The sequence below is a fragment of the Barbus barbus genome, assembly GCF_936440315.1.
Source record: "Barbus barbus genome assembly, chromosome: 20".
NCBI lineage: Eukaryota > Metazoa > Chordata > Actinopteri > Cypriniformes > Cyprinidae > Barbus > Barbus barbus.
The window spans coordinates 16133266-16150375 of NC_136748.1; the positions used below are offsets into that span (position 1 = coordinate 16133266).

Below are 17110 nucleotides of genomic sequence, written 5' to 3' on the forward strand. Positions count from 1 at the left end.
ATAAGAAGATTACAACTAGTTTCGATCAACACTGATGCTCTGTTACAGTTCAGATGTTTGCTGAAGTGTAGATCTAGGGTATTCGGTCTAGTCTGCTAGATCTTCCACCAATGAAGAGAGCAAGACTGTGAACCATAGCAAGCGTCACCCTGATATGAGTCCAACCTAAAGATTTTCATTGAAGATGGACATCCACAGTGTTCTTCCCTCAAATGTCACAGTCTACCGAGTGTCGAATGGAGGAGAAACGGCTATTGGTGTCTATTTGGTGATACTAGGTAATTAGTCTGGTATAATTGCATTTTTATTGAGTTTCGCTACATTGAAAGATGTCATGTGAGAAAGAATCAGTGAATCTTATTTATTTATTTTTTTGATAGGATGGCTTTCTTGGATTGGAAATGGGGTTGTAATATTACTTTTAACCAAGCAAAGAAAGTCTCTGGAACCACAGGATTTTTTGACTCTCAACCTTGCCATTTCTGACGCCAGCATTGCTATTTTTGGGTATTCTCGGGGAATCCTTGAAGTTTTTGATGTTCTCAGGGATCAAGGCTATCTTATGAAGACGTTTTGGACTTGCAAGGTAAGGTGATGATATGCCACCTAAAAACCTGCATGCAAAATGTTTCAGGTTTTTTTGTATGTACAATGGAAATGAAAGGGGTTGGATTCGTTTTGAACCCTTTAGGTATCATAGTATGAACAAAAACTGGAAGAAATATATACTTTTATGGTCCATTGAGGAAAGTTATGCAGGTTTACAACAACAAGAGGGTGAGCAAGTGGTAAAAGAATATTAATAATTCTGTTACAAAGTTCAAATGATCAAGTGCCTTTAAGCATGATTCCTTTTAGTTCACTGAATGCTCTTAGAGAACATCACGCAGTATCTGGTGTGAGAGGTCCATCGCTGTGTTCCCTTTGCAGTCTGGCAGGTGGTGATATGAGGCAGGAGGGGCTGAAGAAATGATTTATTTGTAGTCGTTCCAATTACACAGGCATGTGTCCTTTTATCCCCTAATCTTGCTGGCTTGTTCCCCAGGGTCTGGTTAGTGGGTGATGAGACAAGTCAGAGCGATTACTGCCTCATTTTTGCAGAGAATGCCAGAGCTGTTTGCAATGTATAAGATGTTGTGTCTTGGCCAGGTGAACGGATTCCTAATCCTGCTCTTCGGACTCATCAGCATCAACACACTGACAGCCATCAGTGTCATCCGCTACATCAAAGGTTGCCAGCCTCAGAATGGTATGCTCTATCCTGGCCAAACCTACGGAGTTATTATACCTTTGTATAGCTGGTACCCAGTATTTAGAGCAGGTGCTCATGCATTGAAAGCTGCTTTTGTAATTACATTACTAAGTCTGCTAAATCTATTCCCTCCAACATTTTTTCAGTTTTGTGTGGTTTCTAACAGACTATTGGAGTACAAATTAGCTGCATACATTACTATTAGAGAGTTTAGGGAAGGGTGCCATATACACTGAACAAAATTTTAAACGCGACACTTTTGTTTTTGCCTCCATTTTTCATGAGCTGAACTCAAAGATCTAAGACTTTTTCTATGTACACAAAAGGCCTCAATTTCTCTCAAATGCTGTTCACAAATCCGTCTAAATCTGTGTTAGTGAGCACTTCTCCTTTGCCGAGATAATCCATCCACCTCACAGGTGTGGCATATCAAGATGCTGATTAGACAGCATGATTATTGCACAGGTGTGCCTTAGGCTGGCCACAATAAAAGGCCACTCTAAAATGTGCAGTTTTATCACACAGCACAATGCCACAGATGTCGCAAGTTTTGAGGGAGCGTGCAATTGGCATGGTGAGTGCAGGAATGTCCACCCAAGCTGTTGACTGTGAATTGAATGTTAATTTCTCTACCATAAGCCGTCTCCAAAGGCGTTTCAGAGAATTTGGCAGTACATCCAACCGGCCTCACAACCGCAGACCACGTGTAACCATACCAGCCCAGGACCTCCACATCCAGCATCTTCACCTCCGAGATCGTCTGAGACCAGCCACCCGAACAGCTGCTGCAATAATCAGTTTGCATAACCAAAGAATTTCTGCACAAACTGTCAGAAACAGTCTCAGGGAAGCTCATATACATGTTCGTCGTCCTCATCGGGGTCTCGACCTGACTTCGATGGATGAATCCCAGTTTTCACTGTACAGGGCAGATGGCAGACAGCTTGTATGGCATCGTGTGGGTGAGCGGTTTGCTGATGTCAACGTTGTGGATCGAGTGGCCCACAATACGGATAGTGTATTATAGTTGTGTGTTCCACGTTTATTGTTGAGTGTTCATGAGATGGATAGCCTGAGGGAAGAAACTGTTCCTGTGTCTGATCGTTCTGGTGCACAGAGCTCTGTAGCGTCGACCAGACGGTAACAGTTCAAAGAGGGAGTGTGCTGGGTGTGAGGGGTCCAGAGTGATTTTACCAGCCCTTTTGCTCACTCTGGATAAGTACAGTTCTTGGATAGTGGGGAAGGTTGTACCAATGATTCGCTCAGCAGTCTGGACTACCCTGCGTAGTCTTCTGAGGTCAGATTTGGTAGCTGAGCTGAACCAGACAGTTATTGAAGTGCAGAGGATGGATTCAATGATGGCAGAGTAGAACTGTTTCAGCAGCTCCTGTGGCAGATTGAACTTCCTCAGCTGGCAAAGAAAGTACAACCTCTGCTGGGCCTTCCTGACAATGGAGTCTATGTGAATATCCCACTTCAGGTCCTGGGAGATGGTGGTGCCCAGGAATCTGAATGACTCCACTGCAGTCACAGTGCTGTTCATGATGGTGAGTGGGGGGAGTGCAGGGGGTTTCTCCTGAAGTCCACTATCATCTCCACAGTTTTGAGCGTGTTAAGATTAAGATTTTACCAAGCTTTACTAACTGCTGTCTGGAAGCTGTTGATCCACTGGCAGACGGAGGTGGGGACGGGGAGCTGGGTTAGTTTATTCTGAAGGGTTTCCGTGATGATGGTGTTAAAAGCGGAGCTGAAGTCCACAAACAGGATCCTCACATAAGTCCCTGGTCTGTGCAGATGCTGCAGGGTGAAGTGCAGTCCCATGTTGACTGCATCATCCACAGACCTGTTTGCTCTGTAGGCAAACTGCAGGGGGTCCAGTAAGGGTCCAGTGATGTCCTTCCAGATAAGCCAAAACCAGTCTTTCAAATGATTTCATGGCTGCAGACGTTAGGGCCACAGGTCTGTAGTCATTAAGTCCAGTAATTTTGGGTTTCTTTGGGACGGAGATGTTGGTGGAGCGTTTGAAGCATGAGGGGACTTTGCACAGCTCAAGTGAGCTGTTGAAGATCTGTGTGAAGATGGGGGCCAGCTGATCAGCACAGGATTTTAGGCAGGCTGGTGACACACCGTCTGGGCCTGGTGCTTTCCTTCTTTAGTTTTTCCTGAAGACCTGGCACACATCTTCTTCGCTGATTTGAATCGTAGGTGTGGGGGGGAGAGGGGTTGCTGGAGGTGTGAATGGTTGTGTGGAGAGGTGTTCAGGGCAGGTGTGGGGTGATCTTTCAAAACGACATAAGAACTCGTTCAAGTCGTCTGCCAGGTGTTGATTCTCCACAGTACTGGGGGATGGTGACTTGTAACTGGTGATATCTTTCATTCATTTCCACACTGAAGCAGGATCACTGGAAGATAATTTTTTCCTGAGCTTGTCAGAATAATTCCTCTTTGCCACTCTGATCTCCTTTTCCAGTGTGTATTTGGCCTGTTTGTACAAGACTTTATCCCCTTTTCTGTAAGCATCTTCTTTGGCCTGACGGAGCTGTCTGAGTTCTGCAGTGAACCATGGTTTGTCATTGTTGTAGATTGGATGAGTCCTGTTAGGGATGCACATATCCTCACAGAAACTGATATAAGATGTCACAGTCTCTGTGAGCTCGTCCAGATCGATGGCAGCAGCTTCAAAAACAGACCAATCAGTGAGGTCGAAACAGGCTTGTAGATTCCGTTCTGTTTCATTAGTCCATCTTTTAACAGATCTTAATACAGGCTTTGCAGACTTAAGTTTCTGCCTGTAGGACGGAATAAGATGAACCAAACAGTGATCAGAGAGTCCTAAAGCTGCTCGTGGAACAGAGTGATATGCGTCCTTTATCGTTGTGTAACAGTGATCCAATATATTACTGTCTCTGGTGGGACATGTGTTGTGCTGTCTGTATTTTGGCAGTTCGCGGGAGAGATTTGCTTTATTAAAGTCCCCGAGAATGATTAAAACAGAGTCCGGGTGTTGTTGTTCACTCTCTGTGATCAGATCAGCGAGTTTCTGTAGAGCTGTGCTCACGTGCGCTAACGGTGTAATGTAGAAACGAGAATGAACGAGCAGAACTCCCGCGGCGAATAGAACGGCTTGCAGTTAATGAAGAGCGTTTCTAGATCTGAACAGCACATCTTCTTTAACACAGTTATATCTGTACACCACCTCTCATTGAGCCGTGCGGGACATGTATTGATGGCATTAATGAATGCACAGAGTATTGATGGCATTTTGAATGCACAGAGATACATGACGAGATCCTGAGGCCCCTTGTTGTGCCATTCATCCACGACCATCACCTCATGTTGCAGCATGATAATGCACAGCCCCATGTATTTATTGTGGCCAGCCTAAGGCACACCTGTGCAATAATCATGCGGTCTAATCAGCATCTTGATATGCCACACCTGTGAGGTCAATTGATTATCTCGGCAAAGGAGAAGTGCTCACTAACACAGATTTAGACAGATTTGTGAACAATATTTGAGAGAAATAGGCCTTTTGTGTACATAGAAAAAGTCTTAGATCTTTGAGTTCAGCTCATGAAAAATGTTGTATATGAATTATATGTGACCCTGGACCACAAAACCAGTCTTAAGTCGCACAGGTATATTTCTAGCAATAGCCATTGTATTGTATTGGTAAAAATTATAAATTTTTATTTTAAGTCAAAAATCATTAGGATATTAGGTAAAGATCATGTTCCATGAAGATATTTTGTACATGTCCTACTATAAATATATAAAAACTTAATTTTTGATGAGTAATATGCATTGCTAAAGACTTCATTTGGACAACTTTAAAGGCGATTTTCTCAATATTTGGATTTTTTTGCACCCTCAGATTCCAGATATAAAAATAGTTGTATCTCAGACAAATATTGTCCTATCATAACAAACCAATGGAAACAAATCAATTGAAAGCTTATTAATTCATCTTTCCGGTTATGTATAAATCTCTATTTAAAAAAAAAATTGACCCTTATAACTGGTTTTGTGGTCCAGGGTCGCAAATATGTTCTATGTGAGTTTTTTTCATATGTGTTTATTTCTCACACAGTATAAGTGGATCTTTATGCATTAAATTTAATATTTTAGAAAAGGGGTTCCTTACAAGGCAATTTGGGGGTCCTTGACATTAAAAAGTTTGAAAGACAGTATGATTTACAGTAGGACACGGTGATCTGACCCAAAGAGATTTGGAAACCAGGAAATCCTGTTCGTTTTGACTTTCATTGAACAATAAATGGTTGAACCAGGTTCTTCCAAGACCTGAAATTCTCTGAAGTGGAGTCTTTGATAAATCTAGAACCATGTTATTTTTGTAGAAGCTCTTTAGCCTTGGCTGCACAAATACTAGATAAATCAGCATGATTACACTATGAGGACTGTGCTGATGCAAGTGTTTCTGCCATGTCCTTCAGCTCATCATGTCAACCAGCGTAATATCTGCTTGGTCATAGCTGCTGTCTGGCTGTGCTCTCTGTTCTGAGCTGGAGCTCCGCTGCTGGGCTGGGGCAGTTACAAAGGTAGGACTGAAGCAAGACATTCACCATCTTTAGAAATTGAAAATTGAGATGAATTAGAGATAACTGATAACTTTCATTTCCTCTGCAGCTCACGGGTATGGGACGTGTGAAATCGACTGGGTGCAAGCGTTGTACTCTGATCCGGTCAAGCTCTACGTCATCAGCATTTTCTTCTTCAACTTCTTTGTGCCACTATTTGTTATAGTTTATACGTATGTATCCATCATCCGAACTGTCAACTCCAGCCACAAGTCCAGTCGTGGAGGATATATCAGCGAAAGGCAGAGAAAGATTGAACGCAGCATCACACGGGTAAATCCATCGCCCCATAAATTACTACTAGTCTCTTAAAGGGTAAGTTCACCCAAAAATGAAAATTCTGTCTTTAGTTACTCACCCTCATGTCCTTCCAAACCCGTAAGACGTTAGTTCATCTTCAGAACACAAATTAAGATATTTTTGATGAAATCCGAGAGCTTTCTGACCCTGCATAGACAGCAAGGGAACTACCATGGTCAAGGCAAAGCAATGTAGTCAGGAGGACATCATTAAAATAGCCCATGAGACATCAGTGGTTCAACCGTAATTTTATGAAGCTATGCGAATACTTTTTGTGTGCAAAGAAAACAAAACTTACAATTTTACTCAACAATTTCTTCTGTTCTGTGTCAGTCCGCTACCATTCACGAGTACCACAGCGTACTCAGTGTAGCTTCATAAATTTATGGTTGAACCACTGATGCCACCTGGACTATTTTAACGATGTCCTTATGTTTGACCATGGTAGTTCCCTTGCCGTCTATGGAGGGTTAGAAAGCTCTTGGATTTCAACAAAAATATCTTAATTTGTGTTCTGAAAATGAAGGTCTTACGGGTTTGGAACGACATGAGGGAGAGTAATTAATGACAGAATTTTCATTTTGGGGTTAACTATCCCTTTAAAATCAAAAGACAAATCAAATAATGCAGAAATGTACATATTTATGTACGTGTCATACTGTGTTTCTCTCTCCAGGTCTCCCTCATTCTGTGTGCGGCCTTCCTGTTGGCCTGGTCCCCGTATGCAGTCATTTCCATGTGGTCCGCCTTGGGTTACCAAATACCCCCACTCAACAGCATCCTGGCCAGCCTCTTCGCCAAGTCAGCCAGTTTCTACAATCCGTTTATCTACGTTGGCATGAGCTCTAAGTTCCGGAAGGACCTGCAGGCTCTGTTCTACTGCCTCAGACCCACATCAGCGCACAAGCACACCCCTCCTGTGCCATTGGCCCGGCCTGGTGATGTGCAACTCGACGTCGGCGGCTTTAAGGAGGATGAGCCGATGCACCCTAATGCAAGTGAAAACATAGAGGGAAAAGCACAGCGCCCTCCTGAATCAGAACACCAGGACAGGTCTTTACCAGAGTCCTGCAAGATTGTCAGTCTTCATGGGTTAATGAGGAAATCCAGCGACTCTGGAAGACTTTAGTTCTCTTTTATATTAGTTTACGTCCTCTGAATGTTTATATAAGATGAGAATGATATTAGGATAATGCAGTACATTCTGTCTCTGTTATCTTAATTTCGCAACAGAATAGGACACTTCAGGCTACTAGTGAGTCATGTTGTCTACATATGCTTCATGTTGAACGTGAGGTCATTGTGTGAATCCAATAAAGTCGAGGTTAAAGGTTTCAATTCATCTCTTTCTCTGAGTCTTGTAAACTGTTGACACATTTAATGGTATGTCTGTATTACATTATTCAGGGTTGCTGGAGAGTCTTCCCATCCCAGTGCATCAAATACAATCTCGAATTTAATAATAATTATAGCATTAGGGAAGGAACCAAATACATCTGGGTAAGACAAGGCCAACATAAACTGATGCACTACCTAAGAGGGAAAGAATGTCACTTTTGAAGAATAAGAAAACAAACAACTATCTTGCTAAACAAAAACAGGAGAACATAAAATAAAGACAATATGCAAAAACAATGGCACTGACCTTCCTACAGCCTTCCTTCAGAATTACATAACAAAATCCATTTATAAAACTATAAATATTTCCCAAACTAATCAGAGTTTGAAACTGACTTGTGGCACCGAAAGTCCATTAAAGAGGAGCAACATCTGGAGCAGGAGAAAGAACCTGAATGGTGTCTCTGCCAGTGTTATTGAAATACTCTTTTATAAATATAGTTGTTTTATTTAAATTTATTTTTGTGGTTTTAGTTAACTAAAATAACCCTGGTTTCTCATTCATTGCTATCTTCATTCTCCCAGCAATTAAAAATGAGGTGTTTAAAACGTAATTGTTTGAAACTATAATTGGCAAAGCACCAGCAGGAATCATGGTGCGAACCTCTGGGATAGGCTGAAGGAACCAGAGCAGGAGGATTTACAAATTGATCCTGGTGACGGCCAAGTAAGAATCTCCTGTCTCTCCACAACCGTCCCTGTTTGACCAGACTGTAATGTCAGCACTTGAGTACAAATTACTCAAGCGCAGAACGAACAGAACAGTCAGGTAATGGTGTTTTATTTACATTATCCAGGCACATAATTCAAAAGCAGCAGGCGTGCTCGTAGTCAGAGGAGCAGTGAAGGTTTGAGTCCAAACAGAGCAGCAGGAACAGTCAAACAATCCAGAGTCATAATTCCAAGAACAGACAAGGTCAGTAACTGGTTTCAGAACAAACAGATTAACAGCAAACAAATCTGACCTTGTAGGTCACACAAGAATTATAACCTGGCACAGAACAGAAAAAACACAAATACACAGAATAGTACTCAGATAACTACTTTATAATTATCAGGTAAAGGGTTAAACAGTGAATTATATTCAATGTGCAAATAACATGCTTTAATCATTTATTTTTTCTAATACTGGAAAAAAGCTAAAAAAAAGTGTTTTGTCTCCAGTTTACATGGGAAATCTGTACCAGAGGTTGGAGCAAGTAGCAAGTTGGATACGAGCTGGAATTTTTCTCAAAGAAATGACAAACACCTCAGTGACCTGATCTTACGGTTGTGGGAAATGCCCTCCTCCTGCCCCATTCACAGCACTCAAATGCACTCTACTCAAGCATGTCCCGTCTTCAAATGGCATCCAAGAGAATTAGTCCCACATGGTGGTCACAAAATAAGAGGTTTGTGGTGTGTGTGGTGTTATGGTGAATGTTCTTTCAAATTAGTGGTGTCGGGGGTTAAAGTAGGTCTGTTATGCAAGGAGTTTTTTTGGCGCAAGACTCGGTTTGAAAAATAATGAATTCTAAGGAAAATATTAATCAGTGTGATGTTGTATAATTTTTGATTTATGGGAGGAAAGTCCTAAGAGAAAGTCATGCATCTGCTAAGAGATGAGAAGATGTCCAATACACACTTGCCTAGTTTAGAAGTGGGTATGATTTAAAAAAAAAAAAAAAAAAGTTTTTTATGCTAACCAAGGGTGCATTTATTTGATCACAAAATACAGTAAAGACAGTAATTTTTTTATGTAATGTAGGCTATTCATGTGATTGCAAAGCTGAATTGTTTTTCTTTTTTTGCATCATTACTCCAGTCTTCAGTTTCACATGATCCTTCAGAAATAATTCTAATATGCTGATTTTGGTGAATAATAATAATTTGGTAAACATATTGCCAAATCTAGTGCCACTCACTGTCAATCTATATCTACAATGTACAACACATTTACTTGAAGTCCATCAGCTCTAATGATAAGCAGCCTATTTAACATAGGAGGCGTCTATAAAAGACCCTACAAAGCAGAGTAAAACTGCAGGAATGCACATAATTAAATATCTGTTTTTTTGGGGGTTTTTTTTGGTGTATTCGCAATGTGGAGCATGGCATAAAGAGAATATTTCACCAAAAACTGGAAACCTAATATATACGCTCTCTTATAGGCTATTAAATCGTGAAATATTGTATTTTCCAACATAGAGAATGAAATAATTTTGTATTATTATTTTGTATTTTGGGAAAATACATTTCTCTTTTCAGCAGACAAATCTGGGCTCGAGTCTACGCAGCATTAGCCAAAGCTAATATTTGTGTAGGTGAAGACAGTCGCCTAAATGAGCCATCCATCGAAGTATTAGACGGTTACTACTATTTATAAGGAGTGGAGCGGTAGTCTTTGCATTCTTGGACGAAAGCTGCAGATCTCCCATGAAGTCTCACATGGTGTGAAACGTGACAGTGAGATGCTGGCCTGGGAAGAAACGTGTGTGTCACTTCCCTTAATTCAGTCTTTTTCATCTGACTGCACAAAGCCAGAAGAGACAAGCCAATTTTTCCATATGACCATCAGCTGCCCCAATGGGAACAAACTCTGTAATACCAAATCACAGGAAATCATCACCTGCTTAACCTATTATAACAAAACCAATGCTATTACATAAGGGAACACACTGAGCTGGGCTAATTCTCCAAGACAAATCCCACAAAACATTTAAATGCGTTTAGGTAAGAAAGTAAAATCATTTAGAGGTCATTGTTAAATACAATGGTTAGCAGTTCATATACATTCTAATACTCTACAGCTCAAAAGTTTGGGTTAAGTAAAGTGTGTTTATGTTCACCAAATATAGTGCAAAAAGTAATGTTTTTTTCTGTTTTAGTATATTTTAAAAATGTACTTTTGCCAAAGTGGAATTTCCACCATGACCTTCACAAGAATTTCCTTGTGAAAGGCCGCTTTAGCCGACATAGACTTTGTGTGCTGTGAAATATTTATTAATTGAGACACTGGGACAGTTCCCAGTTGTTACAATGAGCAGTTGTTCAAAGAGGCTCATAACAGATGGATTGAGTGTCATTCCATGAGAGGTTTTTAATTTGTCGCACACCACGTACCCCCAGAAACGTCCACAGCACGTCTGAATCAGTAAATGCCAATGAGCTGTGAGATGGCACAATAAACACAAACCTATCATATTCCTGTTTGCTGCCAGGATTAAACCTGGAAATGGTCCACAGTTCAGCTGATGTAGGATGATTACATAAAAGTTACCAAGAGAAGACAGATATCTCTTTGAAAGCAGGACATGCTAATGCTAATTGTCCTTTCACATGTTAAGCACTGTCTGTATACTGAAGATAAACACATTTCATGGATGATTTACAGTTTTTGCAGCATTAGCCTCGTTCAAGAGGTGTTTTGATGTCATTTGGATAAAAAGCTTCAGCCAAATGAGTGACACATTACCTGTTATTCTGTTTAGTCAGGTCTTCTCAAATGACTTTGAGGTCCATTCAGACCAGTTTGGATGAGATTGTGATTATATTTGTAGCACTGAATCAAGGTTATTTACATGTCATTAGCCTCAAGGTAATTAGCCAAAAGCCAAAGTCAGGGCCTAGTGTGCATGGTGGCGTTCATTTGGTAGTTCTCTGTTTCTTTACTTGCCATCATTGATTAAATTAGGCTGCACAGTGTTAAAGCATATAGTTATTATATAGGTACAAACTGTAGTACATATTATATCTAAATGGCTAAAAAGCTGGAGAATTTAAAACAATGTCCTTTTCAGGTGGTTTGGATGTAAGGTCCGCCTCTCGTGATGTCAGCAGAGAATCATTGGGGTTTTTGGGGACATTATTTAAAGGACTAGCTCTTTCCTCAATATTCAGACACCTCTGGAATATCATCCATAACGGAATTACCTTATTTTTGTTCTATAAAGCTTTTAAGGCTGAGGAAACGTCATCCTACACATTATCTGTAAGTTGGATTTAATCTTCATAGGTTGATGATTTTTGGCTGTTTGGTGCTTTTTAATAGAGCTAATTTTATATATCCAGATATGCATTTTTTTTCTTCTCCATTCTTTCTCTCTCTCTCTCCTTCTCCCTCATTCGTGAGTGGATTAACTGAAGTATGCAGTTCCAAAGGAGCTGTTTGTGATGGATGTGTCTAGGGAGATTACATTTTTCCTGTATCATATCTGATTTCACTTCTGTGCGTAAAATAAATATCACAAAAGAAAAAAATTAAGATAAATTTCAAATAAATTTTTTAAAGTAAAAAACCCTTTATAAAAATGATTGAAAAATGTGGTATATTCATTGTTGCCTGATATAATGTTCTTTTGTCTCTACAGATATCTTCATTAACCATGTCGACGTGGCTTGCTGTACTTCATGTATTAGGTGGGCAATTAGTTTGTTCAAAGAGATTGTTACCGAAAATTTCTTATGTGTTATTCTGAATTATTACCATGATGCACAGATGTCATTGCATTCATTTTTATTTTTTTTTCACAGGTATTCTGTCTTTGACCTGTTGCACATTTGGATCTGATTTAAATGGTCAGTGAATTCCATTTTTAATTCTCTCTTCTTTTTTTCAACTTTTAAAAATAAGGAATTGAGTTACATTAGATAAAAGTTTTGTTCTTTTGAAAATATCTTTTTAAAAAGTCAGGGTCACTATATTTACATTTTTATGTAACAAATAACACTTACCTTTTAAATTTAATTTATAGCAAAGAGACCATTTGGAGAAAAATAGTTTTCAAGTTAACTTTTTTTTTTTTGTAACAGTTGTTTTAATTGACAGATACATAATCATTATATAGGTAATATCTTACATTGTACATTTCTTAGTTCCAACACCGATTAGCTGTGGAACCCGTGTGGTGGATCTACCAGACACGCGTCAGATAGTGCTCTGCCCAGCAAACTGCACTCTCTGGAGCCTGTCAGTGTTCGGTTCTGGAGTATATGCCTCTATTTCCAGCATATGTGGAGCAGCAATACACAGGTACAATCACAGTAATAATGATGAAGTTACTGACTTGCTAGAATTATGTAAGAAACTCCGAAAGCAAGGAAAGTTTTTTTCTGTCATCCAGAGGAATCATAGGTCTATCTGGTGGACCTGTGGAGGTTCACGGGCTGCAAGGGAGGACAAACTACCTCAGCTCTTACGCTCATGGCATCCAGTCTCAGTCCCTCTCCCAATGGAGCTCATCTTTCACTGTGGCCAGTGAGTGGAGACAATTACGATTTGCGTGTTGCGTTTTGATTTAGAATTTGTAGATTTGTTTACAGACGCAAAGTTTTACAGACAATAGAGTAGTATTTACTCACTCGCTCAGCACACTGTCAAAAAATATATATAATTGTATAATTTACAATATAATTTCAATACAATTATATTAATATTGAATTTAACAATAATATTAGAATTAGTGTAATCAGAATATCATAAAACATAGTTCTTGATGAACTTCTAAACATAATGGTGCTGATTAAAAAAGATGTGCTACTAATCTCAATAAGTATAACTAGGTCATAATGTTAGAAAAAGTGAGGCCAGTTGGTCTAAATAAATAATATAGTGTATATACAATATAGGATATAAAAGTGAGTTCAAGTTGTTTATGAATACAGATAGTCAGGTTACATTTTTTCTTCTTCTCAGGAACAATTAGCTTGCCTTTGGAAGTGTCCAGCCAAACCAGCAGTTCTGCCACTATTGCATCTGGAGCAGGTAACAAGTGTTCAGATCACTGGAAATAACTGACTTGTGTAGTCTACACTGAGTATCCCTGCTTCTCTCTTGCAGCCAAGAAACCAGTCAAAAAAACAGTGAAGAAACCTCCTCCTCCAACAACAGCAAACAGGGGTCTGTATGACCTGATTTTCTAATCCAATTGAAATTGTTAGTCAAAGCAAAATGATGATCTTGACAAGAAAGAGCTGTGTAAATATTGTTCCAGATTGCCCAGTCGATATGGCTTTGCTGCTGGATAGCAGCTACAACATTGGACAGCGGCGGTATAATCTGCAGAAGAACTTTGTCAGTAAGCTTGTAGCCATGCTGAAGGTTGGAACACCTGGTCCTCATGTAGGAGTGGTGCAAACCAGGTGATCTGTGCAAATCCTAGTTGTTTGTCACAGTTGTTTAGCAATTTTTTCTTTGTCAGCGAGTAGAATTTCATGTTTGTCTTTCCAGTGAGACACCTCGAACTGAATTCTACTTGTCAAACTATACAACAGCCAAAGATCTGACTTTTGCCATCAAAGAGATCCCATACATTGGGGGCAATACCAATACAGGTCTATAACCTCACTTTCTCTTCACATTTTCAAATGAATAATTGGATGAAACGAATCTAGAGCATCTCATTTTTTTTTTTGAAAAGTAAACAAAATAGCCATTTACAGTAATGCACTTACAATGGAAATCAATAGGTTATTATTGATCATATGTGAACGTGTTTTGAAAGTACAACTACTAGACTTAAAAGAGAGTTCATACAAAGGTGAAAATTCTGCCATAATTTACTAAGCCTCAAGTTGAATTTATTTCTTTTGATAAATACAAGATATTTCAAAATATTTTCCCATTGACTTCCAGTATTTGTTCCATACTATTGAAGTCAGAGGGGACCATCTACTCTTTGGTTACCCACATTCTTCAAAATACCTTGATGATGATGACAGAATTTCATTTTGGGGCTGAACTAGCCTTTAAACATTTAAAGTCAACATAAAAGTATAACCCTTTTTTAAGTGTTACGAATGATTTTGCCTTTTTAAAGAAAATAGTTCCAGTGTATGATTCAATAACTCAGTCATAAACTTGTTTCATTCCTGAGCGAAAGAGCTTTTTTTTTTTTTACACAAATCGGTTGAGTGAATGATTCAGTTACTCAAAGGCAGTCATTTGTTTTGTTTCTGAAGGAATCAAATGTTGTAGAATTGGTTGAATAAATAAACCAATTACTCACTTAATAAGAGTCACTTGTTGCTACTTGCTGGGTATAACAATGTAGCATGCAAACATTTTCACATTTGTGCTTTGAAACCCTTCAAATACCTTGTCCCATAGACTTTCATTGTAAATGCATTACTGTAAATGCATTTTCACTTGTTTTACAGTCAGTATGCTTTTGTTTTATAATTGACAGCATGTCACAGATAGTGTCTATATAGAATATCTTGCAATGAACTCATTCTTTATATCTCTGACACATAATGGCTTTAGTTGGATTGATTTATTATTGAAGATGCTTTGGCTTCAATAAGCAGAACTTGGCAGGCTTGAGTTATTGCCTTTTGCACAGGTAAGGCCATATTGCACACTGTGAGGAACTTCTTCAATCCGGATTTTGGTGTTCGGAGAGGTTACCCAAGGGTCATTGTGGTGTTTGTCGACGGGTGGCCTTCTGATAATGTGGAGGAGGCAGCAATTTTAGCCAGAGAGTCTGGTATTAACACCTTCTTTGTGTCTGTCGCCAAACCTGCCCCTGAGGAGATGAGCCTGGTGAGCGAGCAAGACTTCATGAGAAAGGTAAGATGTTTCACATATGAATTCATGGAGAATAAAACACAAATCTTTAGTGGTAACATCTGAGTTTTTCTGAAATCCATTTATACCGACATATATCTCACAGGCGGTGTGCAAGGACAATGAGTTCTTTACCTTCACCATGCCCAGCTGGTTCAGCACCAACAAGTTTGTGAAGCCACTAGCTCATAAACTTTGCTCCATCGATCAGATGCTCTGCAGCAAGACATGCTATAACTCAGTGAACCTGGGCTTCCTGATTGATGGCTCCAGCAGCGTAGGTGATGGGAACTTTCGGCTCGTTCTGGACCTTCTTCTCTCTATTGCGCGCAATTTCGACATCTCTGACATTGGCTCTCGAATCGGCGCCATTCAGTTCACCTACGACCAAAGGATGGAGTTCAACTTCAATGACCACACCACAAAAGATAATGCTCTGAAGGCCCTGCAGAACATCCCGTACATGAGCGGAGGAACGGCCACAGGAGACGCCATCAACTTTGCCGTGCAGAGTCTCTTTAAACCCCGCACAGGCCCCAACAAGAATTTCCTCATCATCATCACTGATGGACAGTCTTACGATGATGTGAGAGGGCCGGCTATGGCCGCCCAGAGGGAGGGTACGCGTTTTACACTGACATTTCATCTTGAACCTTGGTTTGCAGGCCCCTGAGGGTCCAGGGGGTTCTTATTTAAAGTTATAATTAAGTTTTACCAACAAAATCAAGTCTATAGTGATGGTCCCTGAGGTGGTAAGGGTGTAGGTGTGGGTCCCTGGGTCTGAACATCTAGAACATTTAAGAACTCTAATGCACAAAATATCAGTAGTGCATTTACAAAGTAAACAAGTGTGATGAAATCTTGACCATGTACTAATTGTTTCTTCACAGGAATCACTGTGGTTGCAGTGGGCGTAGCTTGGGCTCCGATGGAAGATCTGAAGGCGATGGCGTCCGAGCCCAAGGAAAGCCATGTGTTTTTCACTCGTGAGTTCACCGGCCTTGAGCAGTTCCAGCAGCCCATTGTACGGGGCATCTGCAGGGACTTTACAGAGTTCAATTAGACAGCACAACTGCTTGAATGCAAGAACGGAAAGGAAGAAGTGGAGGACAGGAAGGAGAAAAAAGGGCAAGCATGAATAAGAAAAATCACTTTTGTCTTTTATAGAAAAAGGGATTTGAATGGTTTTGTTATAAAGGTATCGGTACGTTTGGTCCAAAGGATTTTACAGCTTTAATTGAGAATGTATCACACAGTATTGTATGTCAACCTCTCTATAATGTGGAGAATGTAATTATTTGTGATTTATAGTCTTTCTCTTTATGTTCCTGGTGAAAAACATTCGCTCTCTGCTTCTGGCACGTCTTTTTTCCTATGGAGGGGTCACTGTAACAAAAGGCTCTTTTATATTAATTTAGGGACTTGAAGATTCAATTCCAGTTATGCAGTTGCGCACAAGATGGTAAGCAAAAGCAGTCAAGATGAGGATTGTCAGTGAAACAGCGCCCTCATATGAATTCTGATGGCAGTACACAAACAAACAAACAGCTTTCATTCACAAGATTGCATAAATAGATCTGGGTTATATAATAAAATATAGTCCTTCCCAGGAGTAGCAAACAATATACATGCACTGTAGTACATTCACAACATCACAATCAATCACGTATGTCCTTGAAAACTTAACGTTTTGATTATATGTTTTCCATTTCTTAAATTATACTTTCATGTATTTATCGAACCTATTTTCTGTGTACCTTTCCATATGCATGCTTTACTGTCTCGCGTAATGAAAACTGCTTGTACATTTGTTTATAATTTATTACTTTCTTCTCAATAAAGGACAAGGTGTTTGTACAACTTGACCAGCTGAAAATCATCATCTGAACAGGCTGAGCGTAATCAGAAACTTGAACATATTCAAATAACACGTGTATTCATTTATGTAGTAGGCGGTTTGTTCAGTCGGAGTCTTCCTCAGTAGAAACACAATCTTTATTAAAATCGTGTGAATGA

General features: G+C 39.7%; 2 protein-coding genes across 3 annotated transcripts; both read left to right on the top strand.

Moving 5' to 3' along the window:
• Nucleotides 1-23: 23 nt before the first annotated feature.
• LOC306886648 (opsin-5-like) lies at nucleotides 24-7486 on the top strand. Its single transcript, XM_079443940.1, has 6 exons — nucleotides 24-278; nucleotides 381-586; nucleotides 1150-1249; nucleotides 5707-5811; nucleotides 5900-6123; nucleotides 6827-7486. Exons 1-4 carry the CDS (start codon nucleotides 185-187, stop codon nucleotides 5772-5774), a joined length of 468 nt encoding a protein of 155 aa, XP_079300066.1. The 5' UTR covers nucleotides 24-184; the 3' UTR covers nucleotides 5775-5811; nucleotides 5900-6123; nucleotides 6827-7486.
• A 3929-nt stretch (nucleotides 7487-11415) lies between these two features.
• On the top strand, nucleotides 11416-16966 carry LOC306886647 (cochlin-like). 2 transcript variants are annotated; one of them, XM_079443938.1, is made up of 12 exons: nucleotides 11416-11518; nucleotides 11898-11946; nucleotides 12061-12105; nucleotides 12403-12559; nucleotides 12651-12784; nucleotides 13223-13291; nucleotides 13367-13426; nucleotides 13521-13668; nucleotides 13757-13860; nucleotides 14871-15097; nucleotides 15201-15714; nucleotides 15985-16966. In XM_079443938.1, the coding sequence occupies exons 2-12, from the start codon at nucleotides 11913-11915 to the stop codon at nucleotides 16155-16157; spliced, it is 1665 nt and encodes a 554-aa protein (XP_079300064.1). In that variant the 5' UTR covers nucleotides 11416-11518; nucleotides 11898-11912; the 3' UTR covers nucleotides 16158-16966. The 2 variants fall into 2 exon arrangements, with proteins under 2 accessions (XP_079300064.1, XP_079300065.1); XM_079443939.1 differs by lacking the exon at nucleotides 11416-11518 and adding an exon at nucleotides 11651-11755 and having other exon boundaries at nucleotides 15985-16958.
• Nucleotides 16967-17110: the final 144 nt, after the last annotated feature.

Coding starts and splice junctions, on each gene's coding strand:
- LOC306886648 (XM_079443940.1), top strand. CDS start 185: ATGGACATCCACAGTGTTCTTCCCTCAAATGTCACAGTCTACCGAGTG. Junction 587..1,149: donor AGACGTTTTGGACTTGCAAG/GTAAGGTGATGA, acceptor TGTCTTGGCCAG/GTGAACGGATTCCTAATCCT. Junction 1,250..5,706: donor AGGTTGCCAGCCTCAGAATG/GTATGCTCTATC, acceptor CATGTCCTTCAG/CTCATCATGTCAACCAGCGT.
- LOC306886647 (XM_079443939.1), top strand. CDS start 11,705: ATGTGTCTAGGGAGATTACATTTTTCCTGTATCATATCTGATTTCACT. Junction 13,292..13,366: donor CACTATTGCATCTGGAGCAG/GTAACAAGTGTT, acceptor TCTCTCTTGCAG/CCAAGAAACCAGTCAAAAAA. Junction 13,669..13,756: donor GTAGGAGTGGTGCAAACCAG/GTGATCTGTGCA, acceptor TTGTCTTTCCAG/TGAGACACCTCGAACTGAAT.